Source organism: Piliocolobus tephrosceles, chromosome 13 (genome assembly GCF_002776525.5).
Source record: "Piliocolobus tephrosceles isolate RC106 chromosome 13, ASM277652v3, whole genome shotgun sequence".
Lineage (NCBI taxonomy): Eukaryota > Metazoa > Chordata > Mammalia > Primates > Cercopithecidae > Piliocolobus > Piliocolobus tephrosceles.
The window spans coordinates 121,082,233-121,094,734 of record NC_045446.1 but is presented as its reverse complement, the minus strand read 5'-3'; the positions used below and the strand labels follow the sequence as shown (position 1 = coordinate 121,094,734).

At 44.6% G+C, this 12,502-nt stretch overlaps 1 protein-coding gene across 8 annotated transcripts in view; it reads right to left on the bottom strand.

Annotated features, from left to right (window-relative positions):
• NTM (neurotrimin) overlaps positions 1-12,502 on the bottom strand; it is a 963,501-nt gene that overhangs the window by 186,726 nt on the left and 764,273 nt on the right. For all 8 annotated transcript variants that reach the window (XM_023185888.3, XM_023185889.3, XM_023185891.3 and 5 more), the window contains one exon: positions 7,562-7,794. In XM_023185888.3, coding sequence (XP_023041656.1) covers positions 7,562-7,794 — 233 coding nt within the window. The remainder of the gene's footprint in view (positions 1-7,561; positions 7,795-12,502) is intronic.

Sequence of the window (12,502 nt, the reverse complement as noted above, 5' to 3'; positions counted from 1 at the left end):
CATACACATTCAGCCTTCCAAGATTTGGACACATGATTGCTCCTGTTTGGGATGCCAGATCCCCTAAAAAAAACTCCACTGTCCATTCAAGACCCTCACGAAACATAACTTTGTAGTTTTGCCTAATCTTGCAGGTAAATTCAATTACTCTATTTCAGTGTATTCATAGTATTTACATGCTCAAACATCCGAATCCCTGTTACCTTATAAGACAGATATTTGTTAGTATAGTAGTCTCCTCTGCTGGACAGGGCAGGAGCTCTGTGTGAATCTTTGTGTCCCCAGGACCTGGCTTCAAAACACTGTTAAATGGAATTCAGCAGGGTCAGTAGAGTGTCTTCGATCTGACAACAGATGGATGGAAACCTTCCTCATCAACTACTCCCCATGCCCTAAGAAGCTATGCACTTTAATTTTACTAAGAAGAGAGGAATGACCAGAATCTTTGGGTCTTTTGAGTGTCTAAGGATCTCCTCCTAACAGTCATGGCATCCAAGTCAGCTGCTCTTGATATTGCTGTATATACACTCTGTATGAGGACCTTCTGAAATCAGGAATACGGTAATGAGGAAAATTGTGGATATATTACAGGATTAGCCAGATCTGTAGTGGTGGGTCATGAGACCATAAAGAGACCTCATCCAACCCTTAATTAAGAAGATTTTCTTCAAGTGCAGCTTGAATAAATCAGCACTCTGATATGGGAATGGGAGTCTAAAGGGATATATCTTGAAAAAGCTGATTATTCAGGATCTGGTGTTTGTCCTTTCCCCAAAATAAATGACATTTCTCACTTGGAAGCTGCAGAAAGAATCAAGATCCAGAAGGAATCAGAGCCATGTTTCTCAATCCTATGGTGTTAGAATCTGAGGCTGCTCAGAGGCAGCCCAGACTCCCTGGGGAAAAGCACCTGAGTGGTGAGAACTCAGGGGCTGCTTACAGACTTCCCCATGGGAGCCCGAACTGCTTACCTGGAGAGATGTTGCCTGACTTCTGTAAGCGCTTGCTGTAAAGCAATAAGGGCCATCTAAACTTTCTGCTCCATTCTCTATGAATGGGTGCGAAAGGCTAGAACAGGGGACCCTATTTTTATCTACTCTTCCGCAAAAGATGCCAAGTTTTCCGAACTCTGTAGGGAACATGAGGACCCCTTCCTAGCCATACCAAAAGGAAAAGAAAATGCCATTATTAAACGAATATGACTTTCACTCTGGCATTTTGCTGAGATTACTTTAGACTTTACATTTTGCCCTACTTGGCTTAGCAGACAGATAATGCTTCAGATGGGTTTACTGAAATGTGCTCTAGCCTTTCTGTCAGTTTTTGTCCCTCTGTTGTCAGTAACTGCTTCAGGAAATTTTAAACCTCACCAGGTAGAACAGAGCTGCCTCATCTGCATGCCGTCTAGATAGTACACATCAGTTTCAGGTGAAATGCCCTACTTCCTTGTCATTCTCCAGGGTGCTTTGAGGAGAGCTCCAATTTTGTAGTGGAATTTAATTTCCTGACTTTTTCAAAGTTCTATCAAATTTAGATACACAGTCTTATGACCAGACCAAATATACATTTTCATCTATTTCTTGAATGGGACTGGAAAAAGAGAGGTCATTTGAAAGCAGTTTGGGATGATAAGTATGCCCCACTATCCGTCACACAGGGCTACTGACATCTGGAGAACACAGATGTTCTCAGAAGGTGACTTCAGTCTATTTAGAATTGGATCATGATGTTTTCCTCTACCATGGCCTCAGCTTGAATGGCAAGTGTTGTGCAAAGATCTGCAGAGCTCTCCGGGAGCCTTGTCCTGCCAGCAGGGCATGGTGCCTCCTGGGTGACACGCCTGGAGAGACAGAAAGCTCTGCTTTCAAAGTAAGGACTAGGTCACATTATTTCCTTTGATATTGAGTGTTTCAAATTTCCTTCAGTTCAGATTCAGAGTGCGGAGGGGTCTCTGGGGTGGAGGTATCTGGAAATTAAAAGTTATTATTCCTGTTCTCTGAATCATCATAACAAGCTTTGCTTGACAAGGTCAACTAATTATTCAGGATTGCAAAGAAACAAGGTTGTATATATCAGGTGGGTAAGAGAGAGAGTCAGAAACAGGGAGACAATCAAAGGTAAACGAGGGCTGATGTGGCCATACATCCATTATTTGCAAGGCGCTGCCTGGGCTGGATATCTCTCTAGTTCCCTAGTCTAGTCCCCTCCTTTCTGGAATCATCAACACACGAAGTGAACAGAATGTCCTGGCTTCTTTCCCTCATTCCTGCCCTATTCCACAGACATTTGTGTTTCCCTTCTTTACCTGAGCTTTGGAGCTGTTCAACTCCAAAGGCAGGTAATTAACTATCAAACAATAGCAGGGATTTTCAGATTAATTCTGCCCAGCAAGAAATAGGAAAACTCATTTTACCAAACAAAAGGGAGGGGCTGATTAGATACTCCGGTGACAAAAGAGAAACCTAGATAGGGCCTGGAAAACCGATAAAGAGGCTAAAAGCTTTTTACAAATTTTTTATTACACTAATATCCCTGTTTTTATAAGCACTGTATTCTACTGTTCTCTGTCATGCAAATGTGTCTCTAAGTGAGACTGAAGTCCTGCAGGTACACCAGTCAAAACTGAGAAGTCAGTTTTCCATGCTTGGATAGGGAGGACCTTTCTTAACACTCTGGGTACAACCATGGCACACTTTGGTTCTACCACCATTCACAGATGGGGCCTTTGAGACGTCTTCTCATGCTGTCCTTAATTAGGCAAACAATTCATTCCCACAGAGTGTTTTATCCACTCTGTGTTTTCCAAGATGTAACCTTGTCCGAGGGAACAATGGAGACAGCAGTATGGCTTTTTCAGATGTACAGGATGCTTGGTTTGGTAGCAGGAGTAAGAGGGTGAGAGGAATAAAATATTCAGCTAAACTCCAGAGAGAATCACTTCTTAATTACATTTATTAAGCAGAAAACCCTAAGGTCAAAGAGATGGAAATCATTAGACCTAAATGTTAATAAATTTTAGATGAATCTCCCCAACTCTGGACAAAAAGATTATGTTCTGGACATGCAAATCCACTGGTGGTCTTTCCTACATTTCACATTTGAAGGGAGTATTCAAGGCATCTCAAAGTCGAGAAGTCCAGGTATCTGAACTCATTCCCCTCTGCTGATGAATCAGTTTTGCCATGTGATCTTTAGACATGTCAGTATTCATCTCCCCTGAGCTCGCAGGTAGAAATCTCAGTGTCCTGGTGGAGTCATCACCCCCAGGCTCACACTTAACCAACCCTTGAACTCTGCCTACTCTCCTACAGGTACATCCTTGGACTCCAGACTCTTCTCTGTCTAAGCTAACCTAGGAACTCCATTACTCCACCTTTTTAAACAATTGAAGCTAACCTGGGAACTCCATTACTCCATCTTTTTCAACAATTCTCTCTTGTTTTTAAAAGAGCATCATCTTTTTAAAAATATCCATCCTCTTTCAAAAATTTCACTCTCTTTTCTACAATATACCTAGCCCATCAAGCCATGGAAAGCTATTCTAGTTTTAACACCTGCTGATCCATAAGGGTAACCCTTCATAGGACCACCCAATAGAGCTTTTTACAATGGAAGTTCACATAAATGTTCTCTCTCTGCACTGTTCAACACAGGAGTGCAGTAGTTTGGGTGTTTGTTCCTGTAGATCTCATGTTGAAAGTTAATTCCAAAATTGGAGGTGGGGGCCTAATGGGAGATGTCTGGCCATGGGGCTGGAGTATAAATAGATAAATGCAGGTTACTGGGGCAAGTGAGTTCTTGCTTTATAAGCTTCCTCGAAAGCTGGTGGTAAAAAGGAGCCTGGCACCGTCCCTGCTCTCTCTGGCTTTTTCTCTCACCATGCTATCTCTGCACATACTGGGTCCCCTTCCCGCATGCCACGAATAGAAGCAGTCTGAGGCCCTCTCCAGATGCAAATGCTGGTGCCAAGCTTCTTGTACAGGCTGCACAATCACGAGCCAAATAAACCTCTTTTGTGTGTGTGTGTGTGTGTGTGTGTGTGTGTGTGTGAATTACCAGCCTCAGGCATTCCTTTATAGTAATGCAAAATGAACTAACACAAGGGAACAGCACTCCTGCTTGACTATGTAAGCACTTCAGTGTGGCTAGTGTGACTGACGAAGTAAATTTTAAATGCTATTTGGTTGTAGCTAATTTAAATTTAATTTTAAATAGCCACCCTGGCAAGTAGCTACTTAGCTCAGTTCTCTTGTCTCCCCCTTTCTGCTGCCTTCCCCTCCATCTCCCTCCCACACTGGTTCCAGGGTCACCCTCCTCCCCAAGGATGGGCTTTGCTCCTAGCTTGCCCCAGAGACTTGCCCCCTGTGGCCGCCTTGGCATGACTGTCTGCAAGAACTAACCATATCGGATCAGGACCACAGGGGAAGAGAATCCAGTACAGAGAGCTAGCGGGTAGATGGGATATTTGACAGTAAGGGGAAAGACATACCCCAGCCCTGAAGCAGCCTGCGCAGTGCTGTGAGACGCCATTACCTTCCTTCTGTGTGGGTTTATTTAGATATGAAGCTGACTTCATATACATACATACACATACTCACGGGCAGAATATCAATTTAGTTCCTTTTTGTTGTTGCTGTTTTTATTTCTTTTTTTAAAGGATCATAATACCATTTTGAAAACCTAATATGCCCAACTTTTATTCCAGAAGCATTGCGCTCAGGGCTGAATAGCAACTTCACATCCAGATAGTCAGCTTCTGCCGGGGGAATTAGGGTTTATGTTCAGTATAATAAACGATCCCAAGATAAATATATTTCTTTCCTTTTTATTTTTATTTTGTTGTAATCCAGGATGGTGGTGCATCCTCTTTCCAATACAGAAACACAAGAGTCTGGCTCTATTTCGTTTGTCTGATTGCTTTGAAGAGGGGGTCAGTTCGGCTCTGAAAAAACTATGGTCCTCTATTCATTAAAGTGTCGATAATACTCAGTCCAGGCATATTGACAGCGGATTAGCTTGGGCTGAGTCTGTGTACAAGACCAATGCCTTTTTTAACCCAGCTTGTTTCCAGATCAATACACCCATCAGCATTCGAAAATTAGCCCAAGATGAGATTCCAATACGTGAGGTGGTGTGTCATGCGAAGAGGGCACCCAGCCAAGTCACAGATGTAAACACCTAGCCGGGGATTAGACATTTTCCATTAGCCTGGACGTGAGTGAAGATTGATGCAGACTCCATCCTCTCCCCCCGTCCCATCATCTCACCCCACAGACACCCAGCCGTCTCTCTGGGAGTCCATATAAGATCGCCTGGCTCTAATTCTAGCCATTTGCTTGGATAAGCATTTATTAAATGTTCACTTTGTATAAGGCATTCTGGCAGGTGCTCAGGGCAGGGGTGTGGGGGTGTGCATGAGTGGGGGTGGCTGAACAAAGAAAATGACGAAAATCTGATCCTGTTTTCAAGGAGGCATTAGCACTTTTCACAATTCCTTCCATTTTCCAGTTCCACAAGGCCCTGCTTCCTAAAGCAAATGTCTCTAATAGTTCCTAGTTCCCAGTCTCTCATTGTCAATGCTAGGCATTCTTTTCTCAGCACTAAGTGTGCAGGGGTTGGGGCGGGACAGGAGAGGGGCTGAGCAATGGCTTCCAAAGCACCACCTGGCAGAGTATGCAGATGGTGGCACTGGGGCATTCACCAGCCCTCCCCATAGAGTGGAGATTCTCGAGAATTTTTGGTCTCCCTATCCACAATAAAAAATGTATTTTATATTAAAAAATGTACACAAACTGAAACAAAAATCTCACATGGCAATACCTACTCCACTCTTTGTAATACACTCTGATAACTTCTATGCAATTCTATTTTCTTTAAAAATGCTGTTTGCATGCATCAGTTCAAAAAGTATTCATTTATAGAATCACTTTTTAAAGAGCCATTATAATTTCCTTTGGGTAAGAAAGAGTAAGCAAAATCTAATAAAAACTTGGCAGGACCAAACTTGGGCCACAGCGTGAGGGATTCCCATGTCCCCTGGCATACGCTCTGCCCAGAGCCAGATCCAGTATCGCCTTGTTCTCGTGTGTCCTCCTCTCAGTCCTGCTCACCCTGCCTCACTCAACAGTGCTGATCACGACCCAAGTTCCGCCTTCCCCTACTGTCAAATAGCGGGCCTCCCCCTCCTTCTTCCAGCTCACTTCAGTTCTTCTTTCACAAGCCGCCTTCCTTCCTATTCTGTCTCTAACCAATCATCCCATAGCTCTTTACCCTCTTCTTGAACACACCGACAAGGGGACTGGTGGAAGGAGCCCCTAGGGGAGGAGTTGCACGTCCCTGTGAAGGGGCCCCGGGATCAGCCTGGGAAAGGGCCCCAGCAGTGGATCTGGCATATGCCACTGCTCAGGGACTACACTGCTGACATCACAAAAGAAGATATCTGGCCCACTGTAAAAGATGCTAAAAATATATAAAAATTACAAGAGTCCTAAAAAAGAAGAAAAGAAAAGAAAACTCAACAGCTGAAATAGCACTTGGATGTGCCAGGTCCAAGTGTTTTCTATGTGTTCTCCTAAGTGTTTTCTATGTCAGTACATGTACAATTCAATCCGCACACTGACCCCCTTTACAGAGAGAGAACCCCGAGACACAGGAATCACTTAAGGTCTCACAGCCAGCAAGTGGCCAAGTGTGATGCCAGCTCTTGCTCACTAACTAGGAATCCTTCAACCAGGTTAAGTGGTGTCTGAATGCCCCAGGACTGGTTCTGCCTGGGAATGGAGGTGAGCTCCATTCCCTCCATTCCCAGGGTCTGAGAGAGTAGAACCAACACACATATTCTCTCTTTCTCTCTCTCTCTCTCTCTCTCACACACACACACACACACACACACACAAACATACAAGGCCTCACGAGCCAGGAGCCAGGGGAGGAGAAGAAGGCCAGGAGAGTTGGGATGGAATCAAAACAAGGAGAATCAGACACCAGCATTACAGGGGAGAAATGGCATCCAAAACCCCTGGCTGGGAGATGAGAGGAGGTGCAAGGGAGCCGGAAACAAGCAGGTATTTGTGAAGGATGCAGCTGAAGGCAGTGCCTAGTGCATCCTGGTTGGCTCTGCTTCCTTTCAAGGCTGGAGGGGGGCATGGCATACTTGTACTTTCAAAAGTGCATTAAAAGTCTGGTTTTAAACATAACACAATCTTGGAATTGGATGAAATCTGAAAAAAAAAAAACCCACTAAAACTTAAGGGAGAAAAAAGTCAAGAAAAGCAATAATTAAAAGATAATTTCCGGAGAAAATATATTATTGGAACAAAAACGACAAAAAAAAAAAAAAAAAAAAAAAAAAAAAAAAACACCAACAATTCTAGTTCAACTCAATGAAAATAACTGGAAAATTTAGCTTCTAACTGCAAAATGACAACCAGAAATGTGCCCTGGACCCTAGATGCATAGAACAAGGAGAACTCATCTCTGTTGAGGATCAGAGAAAAAACCCTTACCTGAAGGCTTCCCAGGCTGGCCAGCCCGATCTCCCCGCCAAGCCCCGCCGACCTACCTTGCACAATGAGGTGGACCCTAGAGGTCTTTGGGTGGTTGTCTGTCTGCACCGAGCAGGTGTACGGGCCCTCGTCATACACATCCACGTTCTGGATCTCGATGCTGTACTGCGTTTGGGTGTTGCTCAGGAGGACCACGCGCGGATCCAGGCACCACTTGTCATTCCCGGCATAGAGGATGGTGCTGCGGTTCAGCCAGGCCACCCGGGTGACCCGGTTGTCAATAGTGCACCTGAAGGGAAGACCAGACAGGTACGTCAAGGGACTGAGAGATGACAGCAGCCATCAGAGGTGGGTCCTCATGGCAAGGCTAGAATATCTTGTCTTTCTCCCTTCTCCCAACACATACATTCCTTTGATTTGTCAGGGGTGGACTTTTCTGGAACACAGCAAAGGCCTTATGAGATTATGAGCCTCAGAATGCTGCTCAGTGCTTCTCAAACCACTTGAGCACAGAACCACTTCAAATACGATCTCAGTTATAACCTAGAGATATCTTGCATGCCCAGGATTGCTGAATACTTCGAATACTACCAGTTCTCCCTTTGCTCAAGGACTTGGGTGATGATAATCCTTCACATTTATGTCTAGGTATTTAGGGTGCACTACAGCATTCAATACTTATGATAACCCTATGAAGAATATTTTATTGGAAAAAGCTTAGAAGAGCAGAGAAACTAAACTAAACTAGTTGTCCAAGTCACACAATAAATGTGTGCTAGATCAGAGACCCAGCTTTTAAAGACTAAACATCATTCCTCTCATCTCAGAATAGCAAATTCCCACAGAAGGCTTCTGCAGTCAAAACTAAATACAGACCACCACTATTGCTATTCATCTTCATTATACCCAGGGGCAGAAATGTTCGGTTACTGCTAGACTAAAGCCACTTTCCAAAATCTCAAAACTGTCTGCACATATAAAAATAGATTTTCTTTCTTTTATTTTTGCATCTGGAGTCCTCGAATTGTGGAAGCTCCCTTCTCTTTTCTACACTTTTAAATTTCCCAGCAACTCTCGCCAAGTCCTCATGTCTTTCTGTCTGTATTGATTTCCCTCTCTTACTACACCAAGTCTGTTCCATGGCCTTAGGCTAAATTTACAGACACAGTGTCCTGATCCTGACTATAATGCTGGAAATAACAATGCGGCATAGGATGTATAATGATGCCTCAAATGTATACATTATTTTGCAGTGTACAAAGCACTTTTACAGCTCAACGTCCCCTTTGATTTTTTGCAACAAATTTCTGAGGTTGACACTGTTATCCATTCTCTGCTTTAAAGATCAGGACTCTGGGGTTCTGAATAGCCTGATGACTTGTCCAAGCAATGAGGCTAAAAGTATAGAAGTCAGACCTCTCAGCCAAGTCTTCTAATTCCTGGTCCTGTGTGAGACTCATAAGATGCAAAGGTGAATTTTTCATTGGGGATAGGTGATGGCTTCTATTGGATTCTCAGAATGGTTTGTGACCATAAAATCTCTAACAGCTGCTATTGTACACACCTGCTTCTTCAGGAGACCCCTGTCCCCATGAGAAATCCTGTACTGTGCATCCTTTCTGCTTTGCTTATGTAAATGTCTCAACATTATGGAAGGATCACTTAGGTGCAGATGGATAGTTTGCTGAGAGCTCTTGTGGAAAATACTGCCCAAAAAGAAACACCTTGGCATAGGTGTCCAACAAGGTTTTAGCAGCTTATTGCATTTTCTGGCAATGCAGATGAGATGCGGGCTGTCTCCGGCACCATTCTGATACAGCGTGGAAATGAGTGAAGGCCTACCTCGGAGAAGGTCGGGGGACTATCTCTCAAAGTGCACATGGACTACTTATATTGGAATCACAGGAGAGGTTTATTACAGATTCTTAGTCTCACCCCCATTCTACTGATTCAGAAAATCTGGGAATTTATAACAACATCTCAGTTGGGTCATACACACACTAATGTTTCAAAACCACTAATATGGAGCAGTGTGTCTAGGACAACTTGTATCATTTGTAGGGCCCAGTGCAAAATAAGAACACAGAGTATTTTGTTCCAGCATGAATAAGGATTTCAAGGTGGTGATAACAGATTTTTATGGAAATAAACAAAGTTGTGAAGCCGGCTCCGCATGTTTCTCAAGCTTTACCGTGCATGTTAGCCCCTGGGGATTTGGCTGAAGTGCGGATGCTGATTCAGTAGGTCTGAGGTAGGGTCTGGGATTCTGCATTTTTAGTAAGCTCCCAGGTGATGCCAATGCTGACGGCCCCTGGTCATTCCTTAAGTCACATCTAGAAGGTCATATCTAGACGTGAGCTTTATGCACATTAGGGTTTGAGAAGCACTGAGCTAGCACCACACGACACAAAAGTGTGGCTAGCAAACCAGCAACATCGGCGTCACTTGGGTGGGAGCTCGTCAGAAATGCAGAGTCTCAGGCCTCCTCTCAGAGACCACACATTTGAAGCTGCATTTTAATAAGATGTCCAGGTAACTTGAATGCACATGAAGTTTGAAGTGGTCAAGAGGATGCGCCAAGCCTTTCTTGGGGCTTTGAGGAGAACATCCAGAACGGACTCCGAGGGTGAACAAGGAGAAAAGTGCAGTCAATGGAGGGTGTACCTGATGTTGTACCTTCCCTTATGCTCCTTGCAGACCCCATGACTGCCACCTGGTACTGCCTTGTCTAAAACATGAATTTGGAATGGCATAGATTTGAAATCTCTCAAGAACGAAAACACACTTGGCAGCTTGCTTTGCTAGTAATGTATCATTTCTGTCAATTTTCAATAATTCGATGCTCACAAGGAAGCCCAGGACAGTCCTCTTGTATTCATTGGGAGGTTGTGAGATCCCCGTTGTGGGCAGCAAAAATAGTTACTCAAGCGGTTTAGTGAAAAACCTGAAGGGTGGCCACTGCTCTGACCTTCACTTGGGTCCAAGCAGGAAACTGGATGAATTCACAGTCACGGCCAATGTTAACTGACTACATGAGCCCATTATATGCACTATTTGATCATCTCACAAACTTGGTTGGGTTCACTTATTGCCAGTTGACAGACAAAATTAGCTGAGGCTGAGAAACATTAGCCATATTGACTGAAACCATGCTGATATTAAACTGCAGAACCAGGATTCATGCCAGTTTTTGTTTTGTTTTGTTTTGTTTTCCAAATTTAGTGTTCTTATAGGGCCTCCTAAAAGAACACCTACATCAGTTCTTCTCAAATTCACCGTGCATCAGTATCGCCTGAAAGATCTGATTAAAAAGAGATTCCTGGGACCTTACTCCATGGGTTCTGATTCAGTAAGCCCAGGCAGGGCCTGGGAGGCTGCATTTCTGACAAAATTCCAAGTGCTTCTGACGCTGGTCTGAAGAGCTCGCCGAGAACCTCTAACTCAGAGGTGTGTTTCCTGGCAAAATGAGAGTCGCAGAGTGAACAGGCACTTGGAAAGCCCCCTGGTATGAAACAGTTTTCCAATACTTTACGGGATAGAACTTTCCCATAACCCATATGTTCCGGGGAACCAGAAGCAGAGTCCTTTTTTTCCTTCCCCAGGAGCTGAAATCTGACAAGTACCAAGTGAGTGGCCACAGTGCAGGAAACGCCGTCTGACAAACACTAAACCGCTTGAGTAACTATTTTTGATGCCCACAACGGGGATCTCACAACCTCCCAATGAATACAAGAGAACTGTCCTGGGCTTCCTTGTGAGCATCGAATTATTGAAAATTGACAGAAATGGAAGCTGTCCCCCAACACTACACCACACTACAGGGCCAGAGAGGTTCGTCTGCAGATGCACCACCACTCAGAATGCAGCCAATTTCCAGCATGGTTTTGCGGCCACTGTGATAGACTACTCTGAGAAGTTGGCACAGTTCCAGCCGCGGTTCTGAGCACATCCAAGGTCATGTTTAGATGTCCAAACTGTCACTGCTGGGTATCAGTCTTGCTGAATCCCCACGGAACGAACGCCGGCTTCTGCAGAGATGGATCACAAAGGTACCTCGGCGGCCAACTCTGTCACTTCCTCACACCTGCCCCCATCTATCTGTCTCATTTATCCAGTCTCCTCAACAATGCAGAGGACACATTGCTCCTTGGTTAAAAAAAGAAAAGTGAAAATGAGCGTAATTGCTCTCTCAGCCACAGAGGAGGCGCTGGAGGTGGGAAATTCAGACAACAAGTTCTCTCTTTTCAGAGACAGCTCTAGACATAGTCCTTCTACAAAACTGCTCCTGAAACATGCTACAGTATCTCACCTCTCTGAGGATGCTGGTTAACTTTGGTGATTAAGTCAGAGTGAGTAAGGTTTCAAACTCCACTGTCCCTGACTCATCCAGGTGAGCTGAGCTGGAGATGGCCGCTCATCAGATAGTGAGGAATAGTCACAAGTCAATGCAATGTAGGCCAACAAGAGGTGGGAGATGGGTGATCAAAAGGGTAGGATGTTCTCAGACCAGACCTGCAAAGCCTCTCCCCTTTTGTCCACAGCCTCCAGATATACCGCCCTCCCACTGCTGGCATCCTCTCTGCCCATCCTGTCACATATATGAAGAATAGAGGAACAAGCTTTGTACCCCTGAGGATTCTGGACTGGGCCCTGCAACTCCAGCTCCCTTCTGTCCTCCATCTTCAATGTTGCCCTCCAGTTGCCCCACCCTGCACCATCTGGCAGTGGTCATCAGCCTTCTGTGTCTCAGTGAATGGTTTTCCCAGCAGCATCCCTCCTGTGGCCCTCCCCTCCTGGGTGTGGCCCCCATGGACAGCCCATGGCCTAGCATACTCAGCATCCTGGAAGAATCCAGACAAACAGACATAAAGGCTGGAAAGGGCATTTGTTTTCCATTTCAGTGCTGAGCCACAGTCCCCTTCTTAGTCTGTGTACGTCTGTCTGCACCATGTTCTTTTCTTGGATAAGTGTCTTTTTTTAGAGAAGAGGCCTATGCT